Source organism: Pelophylax lessonae (genome assembly GCF_965119305.1).
Source record: "Pelophylax lessonae genome assembly, chromosome: 2".
Taxonomy (NCBI): Eukaryota; Metazoa; Chordata; class Amphibia; order Anura; family Ranidae; genus Pelophylax; species Pelophylax lessonae.
In genome coordinates, this window is record NC_138769.1 from 653,042,912 (window position 1) to 653,065,624 (window position 22,713).

Genomic DNA, 22,713 nt, shown 5'->3' on the forward strand with positions numbered 1-22,713 from the left:
TCCTCGCGTTGATCAAAGTATGAACGACCTCTGGGGAGAGACCCTTCTCCTTCAGGACCTCGGTCTCAACAGCCAGGCCGTCAAAGCCAGCGACTGTAAAGCAGGATGGTATATCGGTCCTTGAGACAGGAGATCGTCTCGAAGAGGCAGACGCCACGGGGCGTCGACCGCCAGATTCACGAGGTCTGCGTACCAGGACCGGCGAGGCCAGTCCGGTGCCACAAGAATCACCGTGCTACGTTCCGAGTGTAACCTGCGAAGGAACCTGGACAGCAACTGAATCGGTGGAAACGCGTACATCAGCCTGTACTGATGCCACGGGGCCACTAACGCGTCCGACGCGTCTGCCCGAGGGTCGCGCGTCCTTGCCACGAACCTTCTCACCTTGTTGTTGAGACGAGACGCGAACAGGTCCACATCTGGAAGACCCCACTTCGCGCACAACATCTGGAAGACAGCCGGGTGGAGAGACCATTCCCCCTGATCCAGGGTCTGGCGACTCAGATAGTCCGCCTGCCAGTTCTCCACCCCCGGAATGTGAACCGCCGTTATCGCCGGGACATGAGTCTCGGCCCAAGACAGAATGTCGGCCACTTCTCGAGCCGCTCGGGCACTCCTGGTGCCCCCTTGGTGGTTGATGTAGGCCACCGCCGTGGCATTGTCCGTCTGCACCCGAACCGGGCAGCCCTGCAGCCGGTCCGTCCAGCGATGAAGACAGAGATTTATCGCACGCAATTCCAGAATGTTGATCGGAAGGGAAGACTCCCCCTCCGACCAAGTTCCCTGGGTGGACAGAACGCCCAGAACACCACCCCAGCCCGACAGGCTGGCATCCGTGGTGATCACCGTCCACGAGATAGGACGAAACGACTTGCCCCCGGACACCATCGGGGACTGGAGCCACCACAGAAGGTCTCTTCTGGTGCGATGACTCAACGAGATTTGAAGATCCAGAGATTGAGGTCGCCCGTCCCACATGGACAGGATCTCCGCTTGGAGACCCCGCGTGTGAAACTGGGCGAAGGGAATCGCCTCGAAGGCCGAGACCATCAATCCCAGACATCTCATGCACGTCCGCAGAGACGAGTGCGGAACGTCCCTGAGGGACCTGACTTCCTCCTGAAGAGTTCTGAGTTTGTCTTCCGGCAGGAAGACCTTCGCCTGCACCGAGTCCAGAATCATTCCCAGGTAGGGAAGACGAACCGACGGACTCAGTGTCGACTTTGGAAAATTTATCGTCCAACCAAACTCCTGCAGAGTTTGCATCGTGACAGACAGGTCCTTCTCCAGACCCTGGCTGGTCGCAGACCGAACCAGAATGTCGTCCAGATACCCCAGGACAGAAATGCCCTGGGCCCTCAATAATGCCAGAACCGGTGCAAGCACCTTGGTGAAGACCCGCGGAGCCGAGGCGAGACCAAAAGGCAATGCCACGAACTGGTAGTGATCCTCCGCAATGGCAAATCGAAGGAACCTCTGGTGACCCTCGAAAATGGGGATGTGAAGATACGCATCCTTCAAATCGATGGAGGCCATGAATTCCCCTGGAACCAGGGCAGCCACCACCGACCGCAGGGATTCCATGCGGAACTTGCGAACCCGCACAGAGCGGTTCAGAGCCTTCAAGTCCAGAATTGGACGAACCTTGCCCTCCTTTCTGGGCACGGTGAACAGATTGGAATAAAACCCCCGAAACCTGTCCCGATGAGGCACCGGAACTACCACTCCCTGAGCCCTCAGGTCCCGCACCGCCAGGTGCAGGTCCCGTAAACGCTCTGGAGACAGTTGAAGATTTGAGGGAAAAAATCTGCTCTCCGGCCGAGAGAGAAACTCGATCTTGTAACCAGATCGAACGATCTCCTGAACCCATCTGTCCCGCACGCGGGTCAACCAGGGCTGAAGAAAACCGAGCAAGCGTCCCCCCACCCCAAAACTGGGTGAGGGCGCCCCTTCAGGCCGCACTGTTATGGGCTGCGGATCCGGATTGACCGGACTTCTGTTTTCCAGACCAGGGCTTCTTCTGAGAGCCTTGACCTTTGAACGGTTTGCCCTTGTAGTGCGACCGAAAGGCACGAAAGGACCCCTGAGGGGGCCGAAAATTAGCATGCTTCTTCCCAGAAGCCCCCTTAGCCTTGGGGAAATGGGGCAAGAGAGTGCTCTTACCTCCGGTGATCCCCTTAATCAACACATCCAAGGACTCCCCAAAAAGGCGAGACCCATCATAAGGCAGATTGGCTAAGGTCTTACGTGAAGACTGGTCCACCGACCAACATTTCAACCAAACCAGGCGGCGAGACAACACCGCCACGCTGTGCACACGTGCAGCCAACGGGACTAGGTCCAAGTCCGCATCACACAGATACATGACACCCTGGTGGATTTGATCCACCATATCCAGGGTCGCCGGCGTGGCCGAATCGGCCACTAGGACGCGCCTAAGCATCTGCGTCCAACTTGCGACCGCCTGGGCCGCCATGAGAGAGGCAAACAGAGCCTTAAGCATAGAACCCGTAACAGAATAAGTATGACGGGCAAGAGACTCCAATCTCCTATCCGTGGCATCACGGAACACAGGGGAATCCTCTGCAGGAATCGCAGTGGATTTGTTTAAAACCGCAATTGCGTGATCCACTGGGGGTGGCACACACCACCTTTCATCAGTGGAAGGCGAGAAAGGATAACGCAGCTTGAACCTACTTGGTACAGCAAAAGGTTTGCGTAGATTGCGCCATTGTTCCTTAACAGCGCGCTGAAAATCATCATTGCAGGGAAAAACCTGCGGCGTCCTGCGTTTTCTCTGCGTCCCATAAGCCGCCAAGGCAGCGTGGGGACACACTTCATCCTGCAAACGCAGCGTTTGTTTTATGGAAGCAATCAATTCATCCATGATTGCAAGCTCTTCAGGCGAGCCAGGGGGAGAATTAACCCCTTCAACTTCAGCCTCCACCTCGGACCCCACTAGATCCAGGGAGGAGCGGGACCCCGATAAGGAGGCCCCTGCCATAACAACCCCATCACCTTCACCCTCAGAATCAGAGGAAAGAGCAACTCTGGGTCTTTTAGTAGATTGAGCAGCCACCAGCATCTGCACCTGAGCAGCAAGGCCAGCCACAATAGTGGCTAAATCCCCCCCTGGGGGGGAAACAGCGGTCCCCTGGCTTTCCACCAAGGCGGTAGGAAATTTGCCCTCCTGAGAATCCATTGCCCCTATAACAAATGCCGGATAATAAAGGGTTAACTGCCCCTTTAACAAGCGCGGCGAGCGCAGCCCACCGCACCACACACAAGCACAATGAGACCCCCACAGGGACAATAAAACTGACACAGGCAATGGATAGGAAGGATATAACCTGAGGAGACCCTCGCCGCTGCTGCTGCCTCGATCGGTGTTCCTGGAGAATAGGAAGTGATGCTGCCAGGGCGCTCTATGAAAGCCTATGGGAGGCTACAAGAAAATGGCCGCCATGCATGTAGAACATGCGGCCGGAGCGAGTGTAGGCAAAATGGCGCCGTTTGGCGCCGAAACCGCCGCTCCACAGTACAGTAATGCACACATGTTAGATCGCCGCAGCGATCGCTGTATAATGCCCAAACATGTCACAAAACATGCCCCACAGCACACAGCTTCTCACACTGACAAGGCTGACACACACAGTGTCACACAGCTCCCCCCCCCCCCCCCCTTGCAGCCCACAGCATGCAGCCGAGAGATAGGGAGACAAACAGTGTGAATAGAGGCAGGTTACACAGTCCCAGACTGACACCCCCCCAGACAGACAGGTCCCCACATAAATACACTTACCTCACAGTGGCGTGGGGGACCCGCACAGGCGAACAAGCCGCTGCACATGAGGCAGGGAGAGTCGCATACAAGACGCATAGAATGGGGGTTAAGAAACCGCACAGCGTCCAGTGAGGTAGCCACCTCACCAATCATCCCTGCACCGAACAGGGATGGGTCGTTCACTGTGCCAGGAGCGTTACCTGGCTGAACGCTCGATGGCAGGCTGGGAAGCCACTGACCCACGACCTGCGACCAGGGGGATCAGCCCGAGACCCAGCCCGCATGATCCTCTTCATCCGAAGAACTAACTAATGCTGACAAAAAGAACAGCTAAGTAAAGGTAGAGAGAAAACTCAAACAAAAAATCAAAAAAGAAGAAAGAGTCTGGGGCACAAAGCCCCAGCACAGAGAGAGCCAGCCACTCCTGACAAGCTAGACATTGAAACTGAGATATGGTTGCAGGAAGTAGGAGGGTATTGACTGAGGGGACCACCCCTTGAGGGTGGGATATGTTAAAAGCTTTAATGTTAACATATTCTGTTGCCTAGCTACTCCTTCGGAGAAAAGTCTAATACCCCATATGTGACGAATATGAAGAGGCGGCGACTGTCGGAGGACGTAAGAGAAATCTCTGTTTTGAGGTAATGATGTACTGATAGCTTTTACAAGCTTTTAGTAGCTTTTACAGGCATCAAGCTCTTGGGCATTAATTATTTTAAATAGGCAGAATAAACTATTTATTCTGGCTATTGAAATGAATAAATGCTCAAGCACTATAGGCACATTTAGGCATGTTTAGCAGCTTTTGGTAACGTCAAGCGTTTTTTTCTGCCCAAACTCTGCTGCTCCTGGACACACTGGCAGTGGGTTTTTTTACTGCTTCTAAGCGGTATTAAACCCAAAACCAAAAATATTATATATTGCAGCTTACCAATAATTAGATGTGGTGGCACATGAATAAATGACCATTGTCAGCACCCCTATCAGTGTTTAATGGTTTGTCACACTCTTGACAGATAATTTTGAAAAATAACTTGTCTCTGTCACTTTCCTCTTCTCTTTCTTTCTTTTCTTTATTCAGTTTGTTGATTGCTCTTTTCTTCTAAGCAGCTATTTTTTGGACATCTTATGGTGTCTTGAATGCTGCTCCTGTGCCCTGCTGAATTTTAATCGGCCTGTTTGGGGACAGCCCCCAATAGCTTGAGCAGCTAGACCGGTTGATATGCTTCATTTCCTTAAACCGTTAAACCATTGTTGTTTTTATTTTTTGAAGATGATTTGGTTACCATGACCTATGCATATCCCCTAGTAGACTACTGATTGAATAAGGATTTTATATGATGTCCCTTGTCTGATACCCCATTTTCCTTTATTGTTATGTGGAAAAATCTATTAAAGTTGTTAATTATTAAAAAAAAAAAAAAAAAAAAAAAAAAAAAAAGGAAAGAGAGCTTGTTCTGTTGAAAAAAAACAGATGTACTGGCTGGATCACCAGGTAAAAATAAAGGAACAAAAGTCTTAAAAAAGAAACGAATGCAGCCATCACATCTAAGAATTGGTAAGCTGCACTATAATAAATGTTTGCTTTTGGGTTTATACCTTTATTGTTCTAACTGACATATTTTTTGCGCAGTGTATGGATAAGCCAAATTCATCAATGCACTGTACAGCAACTGCACATATCCATGAGAAAGTGACGTACTGATTTTCTGATTAATCTGTCCAGTATCTGAATACACACCCTATGTATAGGTACATGGTAATTAAATGAACATGTTACAGTCTTGCTATTCTAAGTACTGATCAAGCTTTTAATATAAATACATAAATAGCATGGTGGAAATTATTTAAAATCCAGCCGTAAGCTGCTTACATGATTTTTCTGGTCCCTCCATATAAGTCTATACGTTGTCAGAAGTAGGGTGCCTGCGTCAAACTTGCACTGGTGGAAAAAGAAAAACAAGAAGTATCATAATGCAGTTCATAGAGAAAACATGGAAAAAATGTAAAACCAGAGACTAAACCAAAATATGAAATCTAAAAGTAGCAGTGTTGAGTGTGAATAACAGGGGGGAGTACCGCGCTTAAAAGGTGCTTAGTGCATGTTATTCATACATTTAATAATTTACTTTCAGTGCTTTCAAATGTTTAAAATAAAATATAAATATTCTCCAGTGTATAAAATTATATAAATATTCTTCAGTGCATAAAATTTAAAAAAATTCTCATTAATAAATAAAATATTTCTTACAAGTGATGTAAATATGTGCTATAAACAATCCTTAAATATATCAAAATTTGTAAAAATGAAACATAAAAATCAAATGCCAGTGATAAATTATGTGCTTATAAGTTTCCAATAATTAAATAGTTCAAAAGTGAAAAAGTGCCAAAGTGTCCTTGTATATATAAATAAAATGGTGTATATTCAAACGCCTTTTCTTTCCCAAAATTCATGCAGGTGCTCTTCCATGCAGTGGCCACTAGGTGTCCTAAGCGCTCACCTCAATTGGCTTTATAACCAGCTTTGTATGGTATCATATGTAATCCTCCTTTTCTATGGTTGATGGGTCCGGTCACTAATTCTCACACTTATCCCTTTTAACGCGATATTCCAGGGGGTGTGTGTGGAGCCTTTGAATCTCCAAAATAAATGGGGCCACAATAGTGAGGTACCGTTTGGTGATTTTATTAAAAGAGATAAAAATAACAGACTCACATTTTCCTTCGTCTTTGCCAATGCATAACAATTGTAATGTCGCTACGTCACTTCCGGTTTGGCGTCCTACGCGTTACGCTGCGTGCCCACACAGCTTCTTCCAGGGATCCCTGGAAGAAGCTGTGTGGGCACGCAGCGTAACGCGTAGGACGCCAAACCGGAAGTGACGTAGCGACATTACAATTGTTATGCATTGGCAAAGACGAAGGAAAATGTGAGTCTGTTATTTTTATCTCTTTTAATAAAATCACCAAACGGTACCTCACTATTGTGGCCCCATTTATTTTGGAGATTCAAAGGCTCCACACACACCCCCTGGAATATCGCGTTAAAAGGGATAAGTGTGAGAATTAGTGACCGGACCCATCAACCATAGAAAAGGAGGATTACATATGATACCATACAAAGCTGGTTATAAAGCCAATTGAGGTGAGCGCTTAGGACACCTAGTGGCCACTGCATGGAAGAGCACCTGCATGAATTTTGGGAAAGAAAAGGCGTTTGAATATACACCATTTTATTTATATATACAAGGACACTTTGGCACTTTTTCACTTTTGAACTATTTAATTATTGGAAACTTATAAGCACATAATTTATCACTGGCATTTGATTTTTATGTTTCATTTTTACAAATTTTGATATATTTAAGGATTGTTTATAGCACATATTTACATCACTTGTAAGAAATATTTTATTTATTAATGAGAATTTTTTTTAAATTTTATGCACTGAAGAATATTTATATAATTTTATACACTGGAGAATATTTATATTTTATTTTAAACATTTGAAAGCACTGAAAGTAAATTATTAAATGTATGAATAACATGCACTAAGCACCTTTTAAGCGCGGTACTCCCCCCTGTTATACATTTCTGAATTGTGTAGGTTACCAATAACAGTACCTGCAGCTTTAAAGGAATTTAGGATTCATATAAAGTGACAGCGCGAGAATTTCACCAACCCAATATCTTTTAGTGTTGAGTGTGAGCTTATATCTGCCGCTGTACAGATCTCAGCCCAGAGATGCCAAGTGTCCCCAGGCGGTGGTGTGCAATTAGCAACTTTCTCATAGGCAGCCCATAGATTAGTCAGTTATTTTTGTTTAACCATTGGGAAAGAAATGGACTTGATTCCCCCATCCACACATTTGATCAGCGGCGCACATCGAGCCAGGAAAATCAGACAGGGCGGTTGTACAGAAGTGAATCAGTAGCTTGACTTCTGTACAACCTCCCTGTTCATACATGGTTTGGAATTTGGCCGGTTAAGCAGGGAATTTTGATCCATGTATGGCCAGCTTTGGTTTTATTTCCATGTGAACAGACCTACCCCTCCCCCTAGTATGACAATGACCAGGACTGAACTATACAAATTATTTTTATGTGGAATGTTTAGGGCAGTGGTCTCCAAACTGTGGCCCGGGGGCCAGATGTGGCCCTTGGTGCACTACTCCACCAACTGACACCAATGATGGGGCACCATTCCCCTTACTGACACCATCAATGGGGCATTATTCTTGTGATTGGTATTGACATCAGGGCACTATTCCTTCCATTACAATGAATGATTGGGCACTGATGACGGGGCATTTTCTACTCCCATTGGCCACAGCCCGGCCCCCCTAAAACCTAAGGGACAGTAAACTAGCCCTTTGCTTGGAAAGTTTGGAGACCCCTGGTTTAGGGTATGCCTAAGCAAATGCAAACATTGACTTTCAGAAAGTCATTATTAGCATATTGTTAGTTTCACCCCCACTAAATATTTCAGTGACAGGTAGATAGACTTTTCGGTTTCAGTTAAAAACTCACTCTGGCTTCTCATATTTTTATGTACACCTGCGATTACAAGCATGAGTCTGAACAGCTAGTCTCCTCCTCTCTAACTGTTCTCTTTAGGCCCACATGAGGTTCCAATTTGAGAGGGACAGAGTGAAATTAAACAGTATCTGCTGTGCACTTTCTTTAAAAAAAACTCATAGCGCTCTTTGACACCAAGGTTATGGGTGCACCCTCCTCTGCCCCAGTCTCCCTTCCCACCATGAAGGTTATTCTTCTTGGTACCACAATAGATCCTAATCCTTCAACTTAAGTGAAACCTTTTTGTTATGACACCCACAGGAGAGTGGAGGTGGCAATGGTGGTTTCAACAGCACTCCATAGTTCCTGCGACATATAAACTAAGACAATTTTAGGAGGACTCACTTTCTATTACTTTTTCTTTAGCAACTCTCCTTCCTGTTCTAGTTCCACTTATGATAGATACAAAATAGACTATAGACCAGCCTCTCTCAACCTTTTCAACACAAAGGAACCCTTGAAATAAATGTCTGGTCTCGGGGGAACCCCTGCTAAAAATCTACAACTCATGACACATTAGTGTGACAGTCAGTGGGAAGAATGCTCCTTACTCTTGTCATCATTGGGAAGAATTACCCCCTTACAGATCGCTAAAAGGAACAATGGTGTCATTAAAAACTTACCTGAAGAGGCAGAAAATTGCCAATTGCCCAAGGAACCCCTAGCAACCTTAGGTGGGACCCTAGGGTTCCATGAAACCCTGGTTGAGAAACCCTGCTACAGACTGTTAATTAGCAAACTTCACTAAATCTAACTGCATCTAGTTTTAAATAGAGAAAGATTAAAACCCCGCCAAGTTTTTATTGCTGTCGGTGTATCCATTAGGCAGTGTCACCCTTTCTAATTGTTCAGATGACCACTGTCACTGGTACAGAACATGATGGGAAATCCAAAATATTACAGTTGTTACCACAACAAAAATTCAGGGGAACTCTTCTAATGAGGACACGTCTGAGACAGGAAGTGATGGTAAATTTCCCCAATAACACTCAAACAGCAAAAACGAAATTGACAGAGGTGTTCACCCTTCCCTACTCTATCCTAAACTAAAATAAAGTTTTGCCAATACATACACTTTAAGAAACCAGACATCATGGGCTCACAGGTATGCATTAGGGTTGAACCATTACCGTTTTTTTATCGGCAAGAAAGAGTACCGATACTTGTACACAAGTATTCGCGGATACCAAGTACCAATACCTTTGCGGTGCGATGTGAGCCCATACAAAATGAATGGGCTCAAATTGCACTGCAATGAATCGCATGCAAATTGAACAGGAATTCCTGTCCGAATGGCATGCAGTTTCCTGCACCACTCCTGTGTGAACCCAGGCTGAAGTCACTATGACAAGCTCGAGTTCACACAGGAGAAATGCAGGAAACCACATGGGATTCGGGCAAGAATCGCACCGCATTCCTGTTCAAATCACATAAGATTTTTTGCAGTGCGATTAGAGCCCATTCACTTTGTATGGGCACAAATCACAGCACATAAGAATAGGTTTTAGGTATTTGAGCATTTGCACGAGTACAATTACTAGTGCAACTGCTTAGTATCGGTGCAACCCTAGTATGCATCATTCAACCCGGAAAAGGACCAGCAATGCTATTTTTTTTTGGGCTGACCCAAGCTGGAATTGGGCTTTAACATTTGAATACTTCAAAGCCATTTTCAATTTTTTTTAAATCTTTAGATTGCATTAATACTTGGAGATCCTGCCAAGAAGGTATTTGATTAAGCACTTCCTATTATAGGGTGACAATGCTGCATCCTCGTATTCTAATTCTTTTGCTAGGTTGTCACACAGTCTTCTGAGAAAGAAACCATTTAAAACACTATGGACATGGTCCATTGTCATCATCAGGATTCCCATCCTAAAAAAAAATGTCATGCAGACATCTCTGGGGTATGCATGTTAGACAAGAACAGTCTGAAAAAAGCTGCAGGGGATCAGTTGCACCGAGAGACAAAAAAGATAGAAAACCACAAAAACAATTATTTTATTTTTTTAAATTAGCACTTGTTTTTATACACCGGGCTTTAGAAAACCAATTGCAATTTCATTAGGGTTTAGAGTGGCCACTGCATTAGTCATTGGTCAAAAATGTGATTTGATTTCCACCTATTGGCCATGCAGATGTATTACCTGTCATAAATCCACATAAAACTCATATTAAGGACCATACTGACACCTTGTGGTTAAAGTGGATCTTTACCCATAAGAAACTTGATAAAAATAATATTTTTTAGGAAGGAACGGATACTGCCCAAAAAAAAATTAGAGGAACACTTTGAAAACACATCAGATCTCAATAAGGAAAAATATCATGCTGGATATCTATACTGATATGGACTGGGTAATGTGTTATGAAGGAAAGGATGTCACATCGTTTGATGGAAATGAAAATGATCAACCTACAGAGGGCTGAATTCACCCCAAAAATCAAAGTGAAGAAATTATGCAGCAGGCTAGTCCATTTTGCTGAAATTTCATTGCAGCAACTCAAAATGGTACTTAGCAGTTTGTTTGGCCCCCCACGTTTGTATGCATGCCTGACAATGTCGGAGCATGGTCCTAATGAGATGACGGATGGTGTCCTGGGGTATTTCCTCCCAGATCTGGACCAGGGCATCACTGAGCTCCTGAACAGACTGAGGTGCAACCTAGTGGCGTCAGATGGACCGAAACATAATGTCCCAGAAGTGTTCTATTGGATTTAGGTCAGGCGAGCCTTTCAATGGTATCAATTCCTTCATCCTCCAGGAACTGGCTGCATACTCTCACCACATGAGGCTGGTCATTGCTGTGCACCAGGAGGAACCCAGGACCCACTGCACAGCGTAAGGTCTGACAAGGGATCCAAGGATTTCATTCCGATACCTAATGGCAGTCAGGGTTCCATTGTCTAGCCTGTAGAGGTCTGTGCGTCCCTCCATGGATATCCCTCCCCAGATCATCACTGACCCACCACCAAACCATTCATGCTGAACGATGTTACAGGCAGCATTACATTCTCCACGGCTTCTCCAGACTCTTTCACGTCTGTCACATGTGCTCAGGGTGAACCTGCTCTCATCTGTGAAAAGCACAGGGCGCCAGTGTTGGACCTGCTAATTCAGGTGTTCAATCGCAAATGTCAATCGAGCTCCACAGGGCCGGGCATTGAGCACAGGGCCCACTAGAGCACATCGGGCCCTCAGGCCACCCTTATGAAGTCTGTATCTGATTGTTTGGTCAGAGACATTCACATCAGTGACCTGCTAGAGGTCATTTTGTAGAGCTCTGGCAGTGCTCATCCTGTTCCTCCTTGCACAAAGGAGCAGATACCGGTTCGGCTGATGGGTTAAGGACCTTCTATGTCCCTGTCCAGTTCTCCTAGAGTAACTGCCTGTCTCCTGGAATCTCCTCCATGCTCTTGAGACTGGGCTGGGAGACACAGCAAACCTTCTAGCAATGGCACGTATTGATGTGCCATCCTGGAGGAGTTGGACTGCCTGTGCAAATTCTATAGGGTCCAGATCAGTGGCGACCCATCCATTAGGGGCGCATGGGCGTCGCCCCCCATCCATGCATCTGGCCCCCTAATTGACATGCAGGGTGACAGATGCATGTATTCGAATAAGGGTTTTTTTTTTTTTTTTGGAAGCACTTAGGCTTCACTGAGCACTGTGCCTTAAGCCCACCCAGTTGTGTGACAATAACTAATTAATATTCGCTATTGTCACACTGATTCTACACCCAGCCAATCAGGAAGTGGGTCCTGAGACCGGTTTTCCGATTGGTCGAAAGGAGAGGCCATCCTATTGGTGAAGCAGGAAGAGGAGGGAGGAGACGGCTGCAGTGCATACACGAAAATGCGAACGCATACGTTACTCCCACATGCATATGTAAACGGTAATCACACCACACATGTGGCGTATTGTCTCTAACAAGCAGAGCAATAATACTAGCACCAGACCTCCGATGCAACTCTAAACTGGTAATCTGTAAAGGCGTTTAAAGCATCGCCTATGGAGAATTTTAAGCATTGTACTTTGCCGCCATTCCACGGGCAGACACAATTTTAAAGTGTAACATGTTAAGTATCAATTTACTTGGCGTAACATCAACTTTCCCATTATACATAGAAATTGGGCTAACTTTACGGTTTTGTTTTTTTTAGTTCATGAAAGTGTTTTGTCTCCAAAAAAAAACTGTGTTTCAAAAACAGCTGCGCAAATACCATGTGACATAAAAAATTGCAACACCCACCATTTTATTCTATAGAGTCTCTGCTAAGAAAAAAAAAAAAAAAAAATATATATATATATATATATATATATATATATATATATATATATATATATATATATATATATATATATATATATATATATATATATATATATATATATATACACACACACAGTATAACTATATGTATATATATATATATTGTGAGGGATTAGCTCGGTAGCGGGTGTGGATAACCCCTTTTGGGGGGGGTTCGTCACACAGGGAGATAGCCGAGGAGTGGTTGAAAACAACAGTTTATGGTTTATTCTTCCAATTTCTTCAAAACAGTGCATGCAGCAAAAACATCAAAATAAAATAAAACACAAAATAAATCCTGGCCACTGTGGGCGTCTACCTTCTCACACACCGGAACCTATCTAAGGAGTCTTCCCAACCTAGTCTTTGGGCAGACCCTGCTGGTTCTACAGCAGACACTCAAATGTCCATTTGTGTTTTCTTTACACAGAAAAAATTCAACACCTCACCTTTAGAAGTCTCTCATCTGACTGCTCTCCCCAGCTTACACAGCCTCAGGAGACAGCAATCAATAGACTCCCTTTGGACAAGTTATAGAGATCTTAATTGCCTCATTCTGAACAGCTGAAAGTGTTCTCAACTTCCGTACACCTTCCTGCCTACCTCTGCAGCCGACACCTGATAGCAATTAGTGAATTGTCTAAACCAAGCAGAAATATATCTCCCGTCAGTGACAACACCCATAGATTTTCCTGACTTCCTGTCACATACCCCCCCCTCTTGTTTCAACCCTAGGGTTGGGACACAGGTTGACAGGCACGCATGTGCACGGGACAAACCATCTGCATTCCCCATTTGAACACCGGGGCGATGCGTTACCACAAAACTAAATTCCTGAAGGGCCAGAAACCACCTATTTATTCTCCTATTGGTCTCCTTGTTCTGTGCCATCCACTTCAATGGGGCGTGATCCGTCACCAGTTCAAACTGTCTACCCAGGAGGTAGTATCGGAGAGAATCCAAGGCCCATTTCACCGCCAAACACTCTTTCTCAATGGTGGCATAATTCTCTTCATGGGCCTTCAACTTTCGGCTGAGGTACATAACAGGGTGTTCTTCCCCATTGATAATCTGGGACAGTACAGCTCCTAAACCCACATTTGATGCATCTGTCTGGACCACAAAGTCTCGTGAAAAATCAGGCGACTTTAAAACTGGCTGGCTACATAAGGCCTGTTTTAAAGCCTGAAAAGCTGTTTCTGCCTCGGGAGTCCATTTGATCATGACAGACTCCTTCCCTTTGGTCAGATTGGTCAGGGAAGCAGCCTGTGAGGCAAAATGGGGAATAAAACGGCGATAATAACCTGCAATCCCCAAAAATGCACGAACCTGTTTCTTGCTGGTGGGACGTGGCCAATCCTTAATAGCTTCAACTTTGTTTATTTGGGGCTTGATTAGACCTCTACCAATGGTATACCCCAGATACTTCGCCTCTTCTAGCCCAATGGTACATTTTTTTGGATTGGCTGTAAACCCAGCTTTCCAGATGGAATCCAACACAGCCTGAACTTTTGGTAAGTGTGAGTCCCAATCCTCACTGTGAATGACCACGTCATCGAGGTATGCAGCAGCATAGGCTAGATGAGGCCGAAGGGTCTTATCCATGGTGCGTTGGAATGTGGCAGGAGCATTCTGTAACCCAAAAGGCATCCTCCGATATTGGAAAGATCCGTCTGGAGTTACAAATGCTGTTTTTTCCCTGGCCGACCCCGAGAGAGGAATTTGCCAATAACCCTTGGTAAGGTCTAACGTGGTCATGTACCGGGCAGTGCCTAGGCGATCAATTAGTTCATCTATGCGGGGCATAGGATAGGTGTCAAACTTAGTGATTTTATTCAGGCGGCGAAAATCATTACAAAACCGCCAACTTCCATCTGGTTTGGGCACTAAGACAATGGGACTGGACCAATCACTATTTGACTCTTCTATCACCCCCAACTCAAGCATTTTTTTTACTTCCTGGCGAATGGCATCTCGCCGGGCTTCTGGAATTCTATAAGGCTTTAACTTGACCTTATCCCCTGGGGTGGTGATAATGTCATGTTTAACTCCCGAGACCCAACCTGGCAGGTCTGAAAACTTCTCCCTATTACGGAGCACAAATTCTTTAACCTCCTGTTTCTGAAGTTTGGACAGAGTCTCTGCTATCCCAACCTCAGGGACAGCCAGGTGAACTGGAGCAGAAACTCGGGTAGTCTCAGCGACCAAGGACTCTCTATCCTTCCATGGTTTTAACAAGTTCACGTGATAGAGCTGCTCAGGTTTTCGTCTTCCTGGTTGGCTAATTTTATAATTCACCATCCCTATTTTCTCCAATACTTCATAGGGCCCCTGCCATTTGGCTAGGAATTTACTTTCGACCGTGGGGACCAACACCAACACCCTATCACCAGGTGCAAAAGAACGGACCTGGGCCCCACGATTGTAAATCCTTTGTTGAGCCAACTGGGCTTGGGCTAAATGTGCCTTCACAATCGGCATCACTTGGGCAATTCTATCTTGCATTTGGGCAACATGCTCAATCACACTTCGATGAGGGGAACTCTCACTCTCCCATGTTTCCCTGGCAATGTCAAGTAGGCCCCGGGGGTGCCTCCCATACAGCAACTCAAACGGAGAGAACCCTGTGGATGATTGGGGAACCTCTCTTATGGCAAACATCAGATAAGGGAGCAGATAATCCCAATTCTTTCCGTCTTTATCCACCACCTTCCTCAACATTTGTTTTAACGTTTTATTAAACCTCTCCACTAACCCATCTGTTTGAGGGTGATATACTGAGGTACGTAACTGGGTCACTTTCAGGAGTTTACAAAGTTCTCTTGTCACCCTGGACATAAACGGGGTGCCCTGGTCAGTTAGGATTTCCTTAGGTAGACCCACCCGGGTGACAACTTGAAATAACTCCTTGGCTATGGTTTTAGCAGAGGTATTTCGGAGAGGAATCGCTTCTGGGTAACGGGTGGCATAATCCATTATCACCAAGATGTGCTGGTGCCCTCTTGTGGACTTCAGTAAGGGCCCAACCAAATCCATGGCGATCCTCTCAAAAGGAACCTCGATAATGGGCAGGGGTACCAAAGGACTACGGAAATGGGGCATGGGTGCATTAATCTGACACACTGGACAGGAAGAGCAGTACAATTCCACTTCCTTAGTGATCCCAGGCCAATAAAACCTCTGGGTGATTCTCTCCCGGGTTTTTTCTGCTCCCAAATGTCCCCCAAGAATGTGCCCATGGGCCAGTTCCAAAACCATCTTGCGGTACGGTTTAGGCACTACCAGTTGCTCAACAGTGTCCTCTATCCTCTGTGACACTCGATATAAGAGGTCCCTCTCAATAATGAAGTAAGGGAGGGCAATCCTCTCGTCAGGGTTAACTAGCTCCCCATCTATCTTCACTACATTCTCCCGGGCTCTTAGCAATGTGGGGTCCCTCAATTGCTCAGTGATAAAATTTTCTCGGTGCACTTTAAGGTCATCCAACCCTAACGGCCGCTGTTCCTCTTCTGAGGTAGCAGGCTCCTCCCTAGGGACTGGTGTTTCCCCGGCTAAGACTGAGCACGGAAACTCAGGATAATCCTCACAGTTAGAGGATTCTGGAGTAGATGGTTCAGGCTCAGAAGAACCACCTACTGGGGAATCTGGGCAATCCCAGAGTTCCCAGAATTTTGGGAAATCCCTTCCCACAATGGCGTCATGTGGCAGTTTGGGAACTAAACCCACTTGGTGACACAAGTTACCGAGGGAGGTTTCAAAGGAAACTGTAGTCACCGGATATTCTCGAGTGTCCCCATGTACACAAACTACCGCCATTTTCCTAGGATGTACGTTTTTTTTCACCACTAGATCACTTCTCACTAAGGTAACCAGGCTACCTGAATCCAACAATACCACAACATCTTTACCATCTAAACACATTCTATATAAAGGTTTCTCATTCCCCTTTACTGCAGTGTATGTGGTTGCAAAAAAGGACTGTCGTCTCTCTGTCAGAAAGTCACAATGCATGGGTTCATCATCCACTGGGCAAACCGCTGGGCAAACTGCTGCTACATGTCCCTCTTCCCGGCAACGGTAACAAATCAACCTTCCAGTCCTCTCCTGTGGGATGGGTCTTCCAGGTCGCTCTCGCCAAACATTAGTAGTAGTCCTACTAACACCTCGAGTTGCTCTTTGGATCCTCTCTCCACCCCCATCCCCTGACGCAGTCTTACTTATAGGTGGGGAGGGTCTGGTCTTGGGGTGAAAAGTCTGTGCATCTCTGGAAAAAGAGGTAAAATTCTCAGTTGTTAGGTACCTTTCGACCAGGTCTACTAATTTGTCTGCGGTTTCCGGACCACCATGGCTTACCCATTTCTGCAGGGTGTTAGGAAGAGACCTAAGAAATTTGTCCATGACTACTCGCTCCAAAATTTCTGGTCCGGACAGAATTTCTGGCTGCAGCCATTTCTTAGCCAAATGGATGAGGTCATACATCTGCGACCGGGGTGGTTTCTTCAGCTGATAACTCCAATTGTGGACCCGCTGAGCACGGACATCCAAGGTTACCCCAAAACGTGCCAATATTTCCACTTTTAATCGATCATAGTTTTTTGCATCTGCAAGTTCCAAGTCAAAATATGCCTTTTGGGCTTCTCCAGCTAATAGGGGGGCCACTAGTCCAGCCCACTGTTCTTTAGGCCAACTCTCTTTCTCCGCTGTTCTTTCAAACGTGGTCAGAAACATCTCAGGGTCCTCATCTGTAGTCATCTTTGGCAATAAGTGGTTTACCCGAAAAGTCGGTATGTTACTGGCCTGACTCCCAACCTCGGTCTGCTGTCTCTGAAGCTGTTTCACAATGGCCTCCATTTGCTGCTGGTGTCTCTGTTCCACGCCTTCAATGGCCTCTCGGTGAGCTTGTTGTTGAGCTGCAAAGCTCCGCTGAAAATCCGCATTTGCCTGCTGTTGAGCTGCATTTGCCTGCTGTTGGGCTGCATTCGATATAATCAGTTGTTTCAGTATTTCCTCCATTTTTTTGGGTTTACTTTAACTGCCCGCGGCACTCCACCATATGTGAGGGATTAGCTCGGTAGCGGGTGTGGATAACCCCTTTTGGGGGGGGTTCGTCACACAGGGAGATAGCCGAGGAGTGGTTGAAAACAACAGTTTATGGTTTATTCTTCCAATTTCTTCAAAACAGTGCATGCAGCAAAAACATCAAAATAAAATAAAACACAAAATAAATCCTGGCCACTGTGGGCGTCTACCTTCTCACACACCGGAACCTATCTAAGGAGTCTTCCCAACCTAGTCTTTGGGCAGACCCTGCTGGTTCTACAGCAGACACTCAAATGTCCATTTGTGTTTTCTTTACACAGAAAAAATTCAACACCTCACCTTTAGAAGTCTCTCATCTGACTGCTCTCCCCAGCTTACACAGCCTCAGGAGACAGCAATCAATAGACTCCCTTTGGACAAGTTATAGAGATCTTAATTGCCTCATTCTGAACAGCTGAAAGTGTTCTCAACTTCCGTACACCTTCCTGCCTACCTCTGCAGCCGACACCTGATAGCAATTAGTGAATTGTCTAAACCAAGCAGAAATATATCTCCCGTCAGTGACAACACCCATAGATTTTCCTGACTTCCTGTCACAATATATATATATATATATATATATATATATATATATATATATAATGTTTGGGGGGTTTTAAGTAATTTTCTGGCAGAAAAAAAAAAGTAGATCTTACATGTAGGAGCAAAGTGTCAGTATAGGCTTGGGAAGGAGGTGGTTAAATACCACCAAAAGAAAGTTTTATGTCTAAAAACAGTGAGGAGCATTCAAGGAATCCGCCCACATGTCACAACAGTGAGGAGCATTCAAGCAATCCGCCCACATGTCACAACAGTGAGGAGCATTCAAGCAATCCGCCCACATGTCACAACAGTGAGGAGCATTCAAGCAATCCGCCCACATGTCACAACAGTGAGGAGCATTCAAGCAACCCGTCCACGTCACAACAGTGAGGAGCATTCAAGAGACCCGTCCACATGTCACAACAGTGAGGAGCATTCAAGCAACCTATCCACATGTCACAACAGTGAGGAGCATTCAAGAGTCCTGCCCACATGTCACAACAGTGAGGAGCATTCAAGCAATCTGCCCACATGTCACAACAGTGAGGAGCATTCAAGCAATCCGCCCACATGTCACAACAGTGAGGAGCATTCAAGCAACCCGTCCACGTCACAACAGTGAGGAGCATTCAAGAGACCCGTCCACGTCACAACAGTGAGGAGCATTCAAGCAACCTATCCACATGTCACAACAGTGAGGAGCATTTAAGGGATTCGCCCACATGTGACAACAGTGAGGAGCAGCTATCCGCCTACATGTCACAACAGTGAGGACCATTTAAGTGACCTGCCCATATGTCACAACAGTGAGGAGCATTTAAGCGACCTGCCCACATGGCACAACAGTGAGGAGCATTCAAGAGTCCTGCCCACATGTCACAACAGTGAGGAGCATTCAAGAGACCCGTCCACATGTCACAACAGTTAGGAGCATTCAAGCAACCTATCCACATGTCACAACAGTGAGGAGCATTTAAGGGATTTGCCCACATGTGACAACAGTGAGGAGCAGAGATCATTATTGAGACATCTATACAATTCTAATCTTTTTGGCTCTATACACCACCACAATGGATTTGAAATGAAACACACAAGATGTGCTTTAACTGCAGACTTTCAGCTTTAATTTGAGGGTATTTACATCCAAATCAGGTGAACGGTGTAGGAATTATAACAGTTTGTTTATGTGCCTCCCACTAAGTAATGGGACAATTGGCTGCTCAGCTGTTCCATGGCCGGGTGTGTGTTATTTCCTCGTTATCCCATTTACAAGGAGCAGATAAAAGGTCCAGAGTTCATTTCTAGTGTGCTATTTGCATTTGGAATCTGTTGCTGTCAACTCTCAATATGAGATCCAAAGAGCTGTCACTATCAGTGAAGCAAGCCATCATTAGGCTGAAAAAACGAAACAAACCCATCAGAGAGATAGCAAAAACATTAGGTGTGGCCAAATCAACTGTTTGGAACATCCTTAAAAAAAAAAAAACGCACCGGTGAGCTCAGCAACACTAAAAGACCCGGAAGACCACGGAACATTTGTGGTGGATGACTGAAGAGTTCTTTCCCTGGTGAAGAAAACACCCTTTACAACAGTTGGCCACAGAGGGTTCACCACAAGATGTAAACCATTGGTGAGCCTCAAAATACCGGAAGGCCAGATAAGAGTTTGCCAAACAACATCTAAAAAAGCCTTCACAGTTCTGGAACAACATCCTATGGACAGATGAGACCAAGATCAACTTTTACCAGAGTGATGGGAAGAGAAGAGTATGGAGAAGGAAAGGAACTGCTCATGATCCAAAGCATACCACCTCATCAGTGAAGCATGGTGGTGGTAGTGTCATGGCGTGGGCATGTATGGCTGCCAATGGAACTGGTTCTCTTGTATTTATTGATGATGTGACTGCTGACAAAAGCAGCAGGATGAATTCTGAAGTGTTTTGGGCAATATTATCTGCTCATATTCAGCCAAATGCTTCAGAACTCATTGGACGGCGCTTCACAGTGCAGATGGACAATGACCCAAAGCATACTGTGAAAGCAACCAAAGAGTTTTTTTAAGGGAAAGAAGTGGAATTTTATGCAATGGCCAAGTCAATCACCTGACCTGAATCAGATTGAGCATGCATTTCACTTGCTGAAGACAAAACTGAAGGGAAAATGCCCCAAGAACAAGCAGGAACTGAAGACAGTTGCAGTAGAGGCCTGGCAGAGCATCACCAGGGATGAAACCCAGCGTCTGGTGATGTCTATGCGTTCCAGACTTCAGACTGTAATTGACTGCAAAGGATTTGCAACCAAGTATTAAAAAGTGAAAGTTTGATTTATAATCTGTCCCATTACTTTTGGTCCCTTAAAAAGTGGGAGGCACATATACAAACTGTTGTAATTCCTACACCGTTCACCTAATTTGGATGTAAATGCCCTCAAATTAAAGCTGAAAGTCTGCAGTTAAAGCACATCTTGTTTGTTTCATTTCAAATCCATTGTGGTGGTGTATAGAGCCGAAAAGATTAGAATTGTTTTGATGTCCCAATATTTATGGACCTGACTGTATGTAGAGCATGATGGGACCAACAGGGATTGTTTTAACCCCTTTTCACCGCTGCAGCCCTTTAAAAAGGATCTTAAAGAGGAAGTAAACCCTCCTCTGCAACTTTTACCTATAGGGAAGCCTATGATAAGGCTTACCTATAGGCAAGGTTCGACAATCCCCGGGCGCCACGTCGCATTTGCGACTAGAATTAGCAACCTGGCGCCTGGGGTGCACTGCAGGGGATGTCCTGTTGTTTTGACCCCCCCCCCCCCCGAGCGCTTTGATTTTATTTTTAAATCCCATTTTACACCGCTCTCTCCTGGAAGTTCAAGGATAATGTGTTCTACATATTTATGCACTTCTGCAAAAGAGTGTTAGGGCTCTTTCACACGGGCGTTCCGATCAGATCCGCCTGTCAGTTTTTTAGGCGGATCTGATCGGATGCCCCATTCAGCCCTATGGAGCAGCGGATGTCAGCGGTGACATGTCCGCTGACACTTGCTGCCATCCGCATCCGATCCTGTCCGTGAAATCCGGACGGATGGAAACCCTATATTCCATCCGTCCTGGGGATCGGATCGGATGAGAGCGGACAGGCGGTCCGCTCTCATCTGATTCCCAATAGAGAGCAGCGGGGCTCTGACACCTCCCTCTCCGCACACAGTGCGGAGACGGAGCTGTCATCCGCCGGCTCAGCGGGGATCGGCGGATCGATCCCCGCTGAGCAGAGCACGGTCCGCAACGGAATGCGGACTGTGTGAAAGGGGCCTTACTTTAAAAATTGCATTTTGTAATCTCCTTGCAATGTGTTGATCTTTTGTTTTGCAATATAATCCCTTATTCACAATAAGAATCTGTTATGGAAAAAAAAAAAAATATAATATTTTTCATCATCTCCCTGCCCTGCCATGCCACACAGCCGATGGCCCCTTTCACACTGGCTTTCTGATCAGGTCCGCCTGTCAGTTTTTCGGGCGGACCTGATCGGACCCTTCAGTCTCTATGGAGTGGCAAGCCGCCACCATCCGATCCTGTCCGCCAAAAACAGACGGATGGTGGTTCTATTTACCATCCGTCCAGTGAATTGGATTGGATGGCATCAGATGGAAACAGACGGTCCGTTTCCATCTGATTGCCCCATAGAGGAGAATGGGCTGTGTCTGCATAGCAGAGCGGACAGGACCTGTCATCCGCCTGCTCAGCGGGGATCAGCAGAGAGATCCCCACTGAGCATGCGGATTCTGCTTAGCGTAGGCGCCCCGTGTGAAAGGGGCCTAAGGTGGCATATGTTACTCTTGGTCACTGGATCTCCTATCGCCTTGCTGCACTGTTTAAATTTAAGATCGGTTTATTTTTTAGCTGGCTCCTAGATTCCAAACAAATTTGTCAAGCCCTGCCTATAGGTAGTGTAAATATCTCCTAAACATGTACCAATTAGGAGATATTTACCTTAAATGCAGCCAGTGACATCCCTGGCGCATGCACTCTGAAGGAACGGCTGCTGGTACCGTTCCTTCAGAGCCCCGTGCCGTGACCGTCGGCTCCCACACGCATGCGCGGGAGTGACGTAATCGCGGGTCCGGCCAATCAGATGGCTGGATGCCACGATCCAGGAAGACGGGCAACTGAACATGTCGCCCGTCATACAGGTAAGCAGGCGGCACGGCGGGGGCTTGTTCTAAGGTAAGTATTTCATAATGAGCTAGTATGCGGTGCATTATCATTATGTGTTTCTCTTTCAGGTTGGAAAAAAAAAGATTTTTTAATGAGTTTACAACCTCTTTAAAGAGGAACTAAACCCCATTTTCCTTTACAGCCAAGGAAGCTGCCATCTTAGCCTGCAGTTGTCATGCCGCTGGACATGTGATCAGCTAAGT

The 22,713-nt window shown here is 45.9% G+C and overlaps 1 protein-coding gene across 1 annotated transcript in view; it reads right to left on the reverse strand.

Moving 5' to 3' along the window:
* The window catches only part of VPS36 (vacuolar protein sorting 36 homolog), a 103,168-nt gene that overhangs the window by 75,929 nt on the left and 4,526 nt on the right, over positions 1–22,713 (reverse strand). The window contains exon 2 of the mRNA XM_082248352.1: positions 5,658–5,726. Coding sequence (XP_082104478.1) covers positions 5,658–5,726 — 69 coding nt within the window. The remainder of the gene's footprint in view (positions 1–5,657; positions 5,727–22,713) is intronic.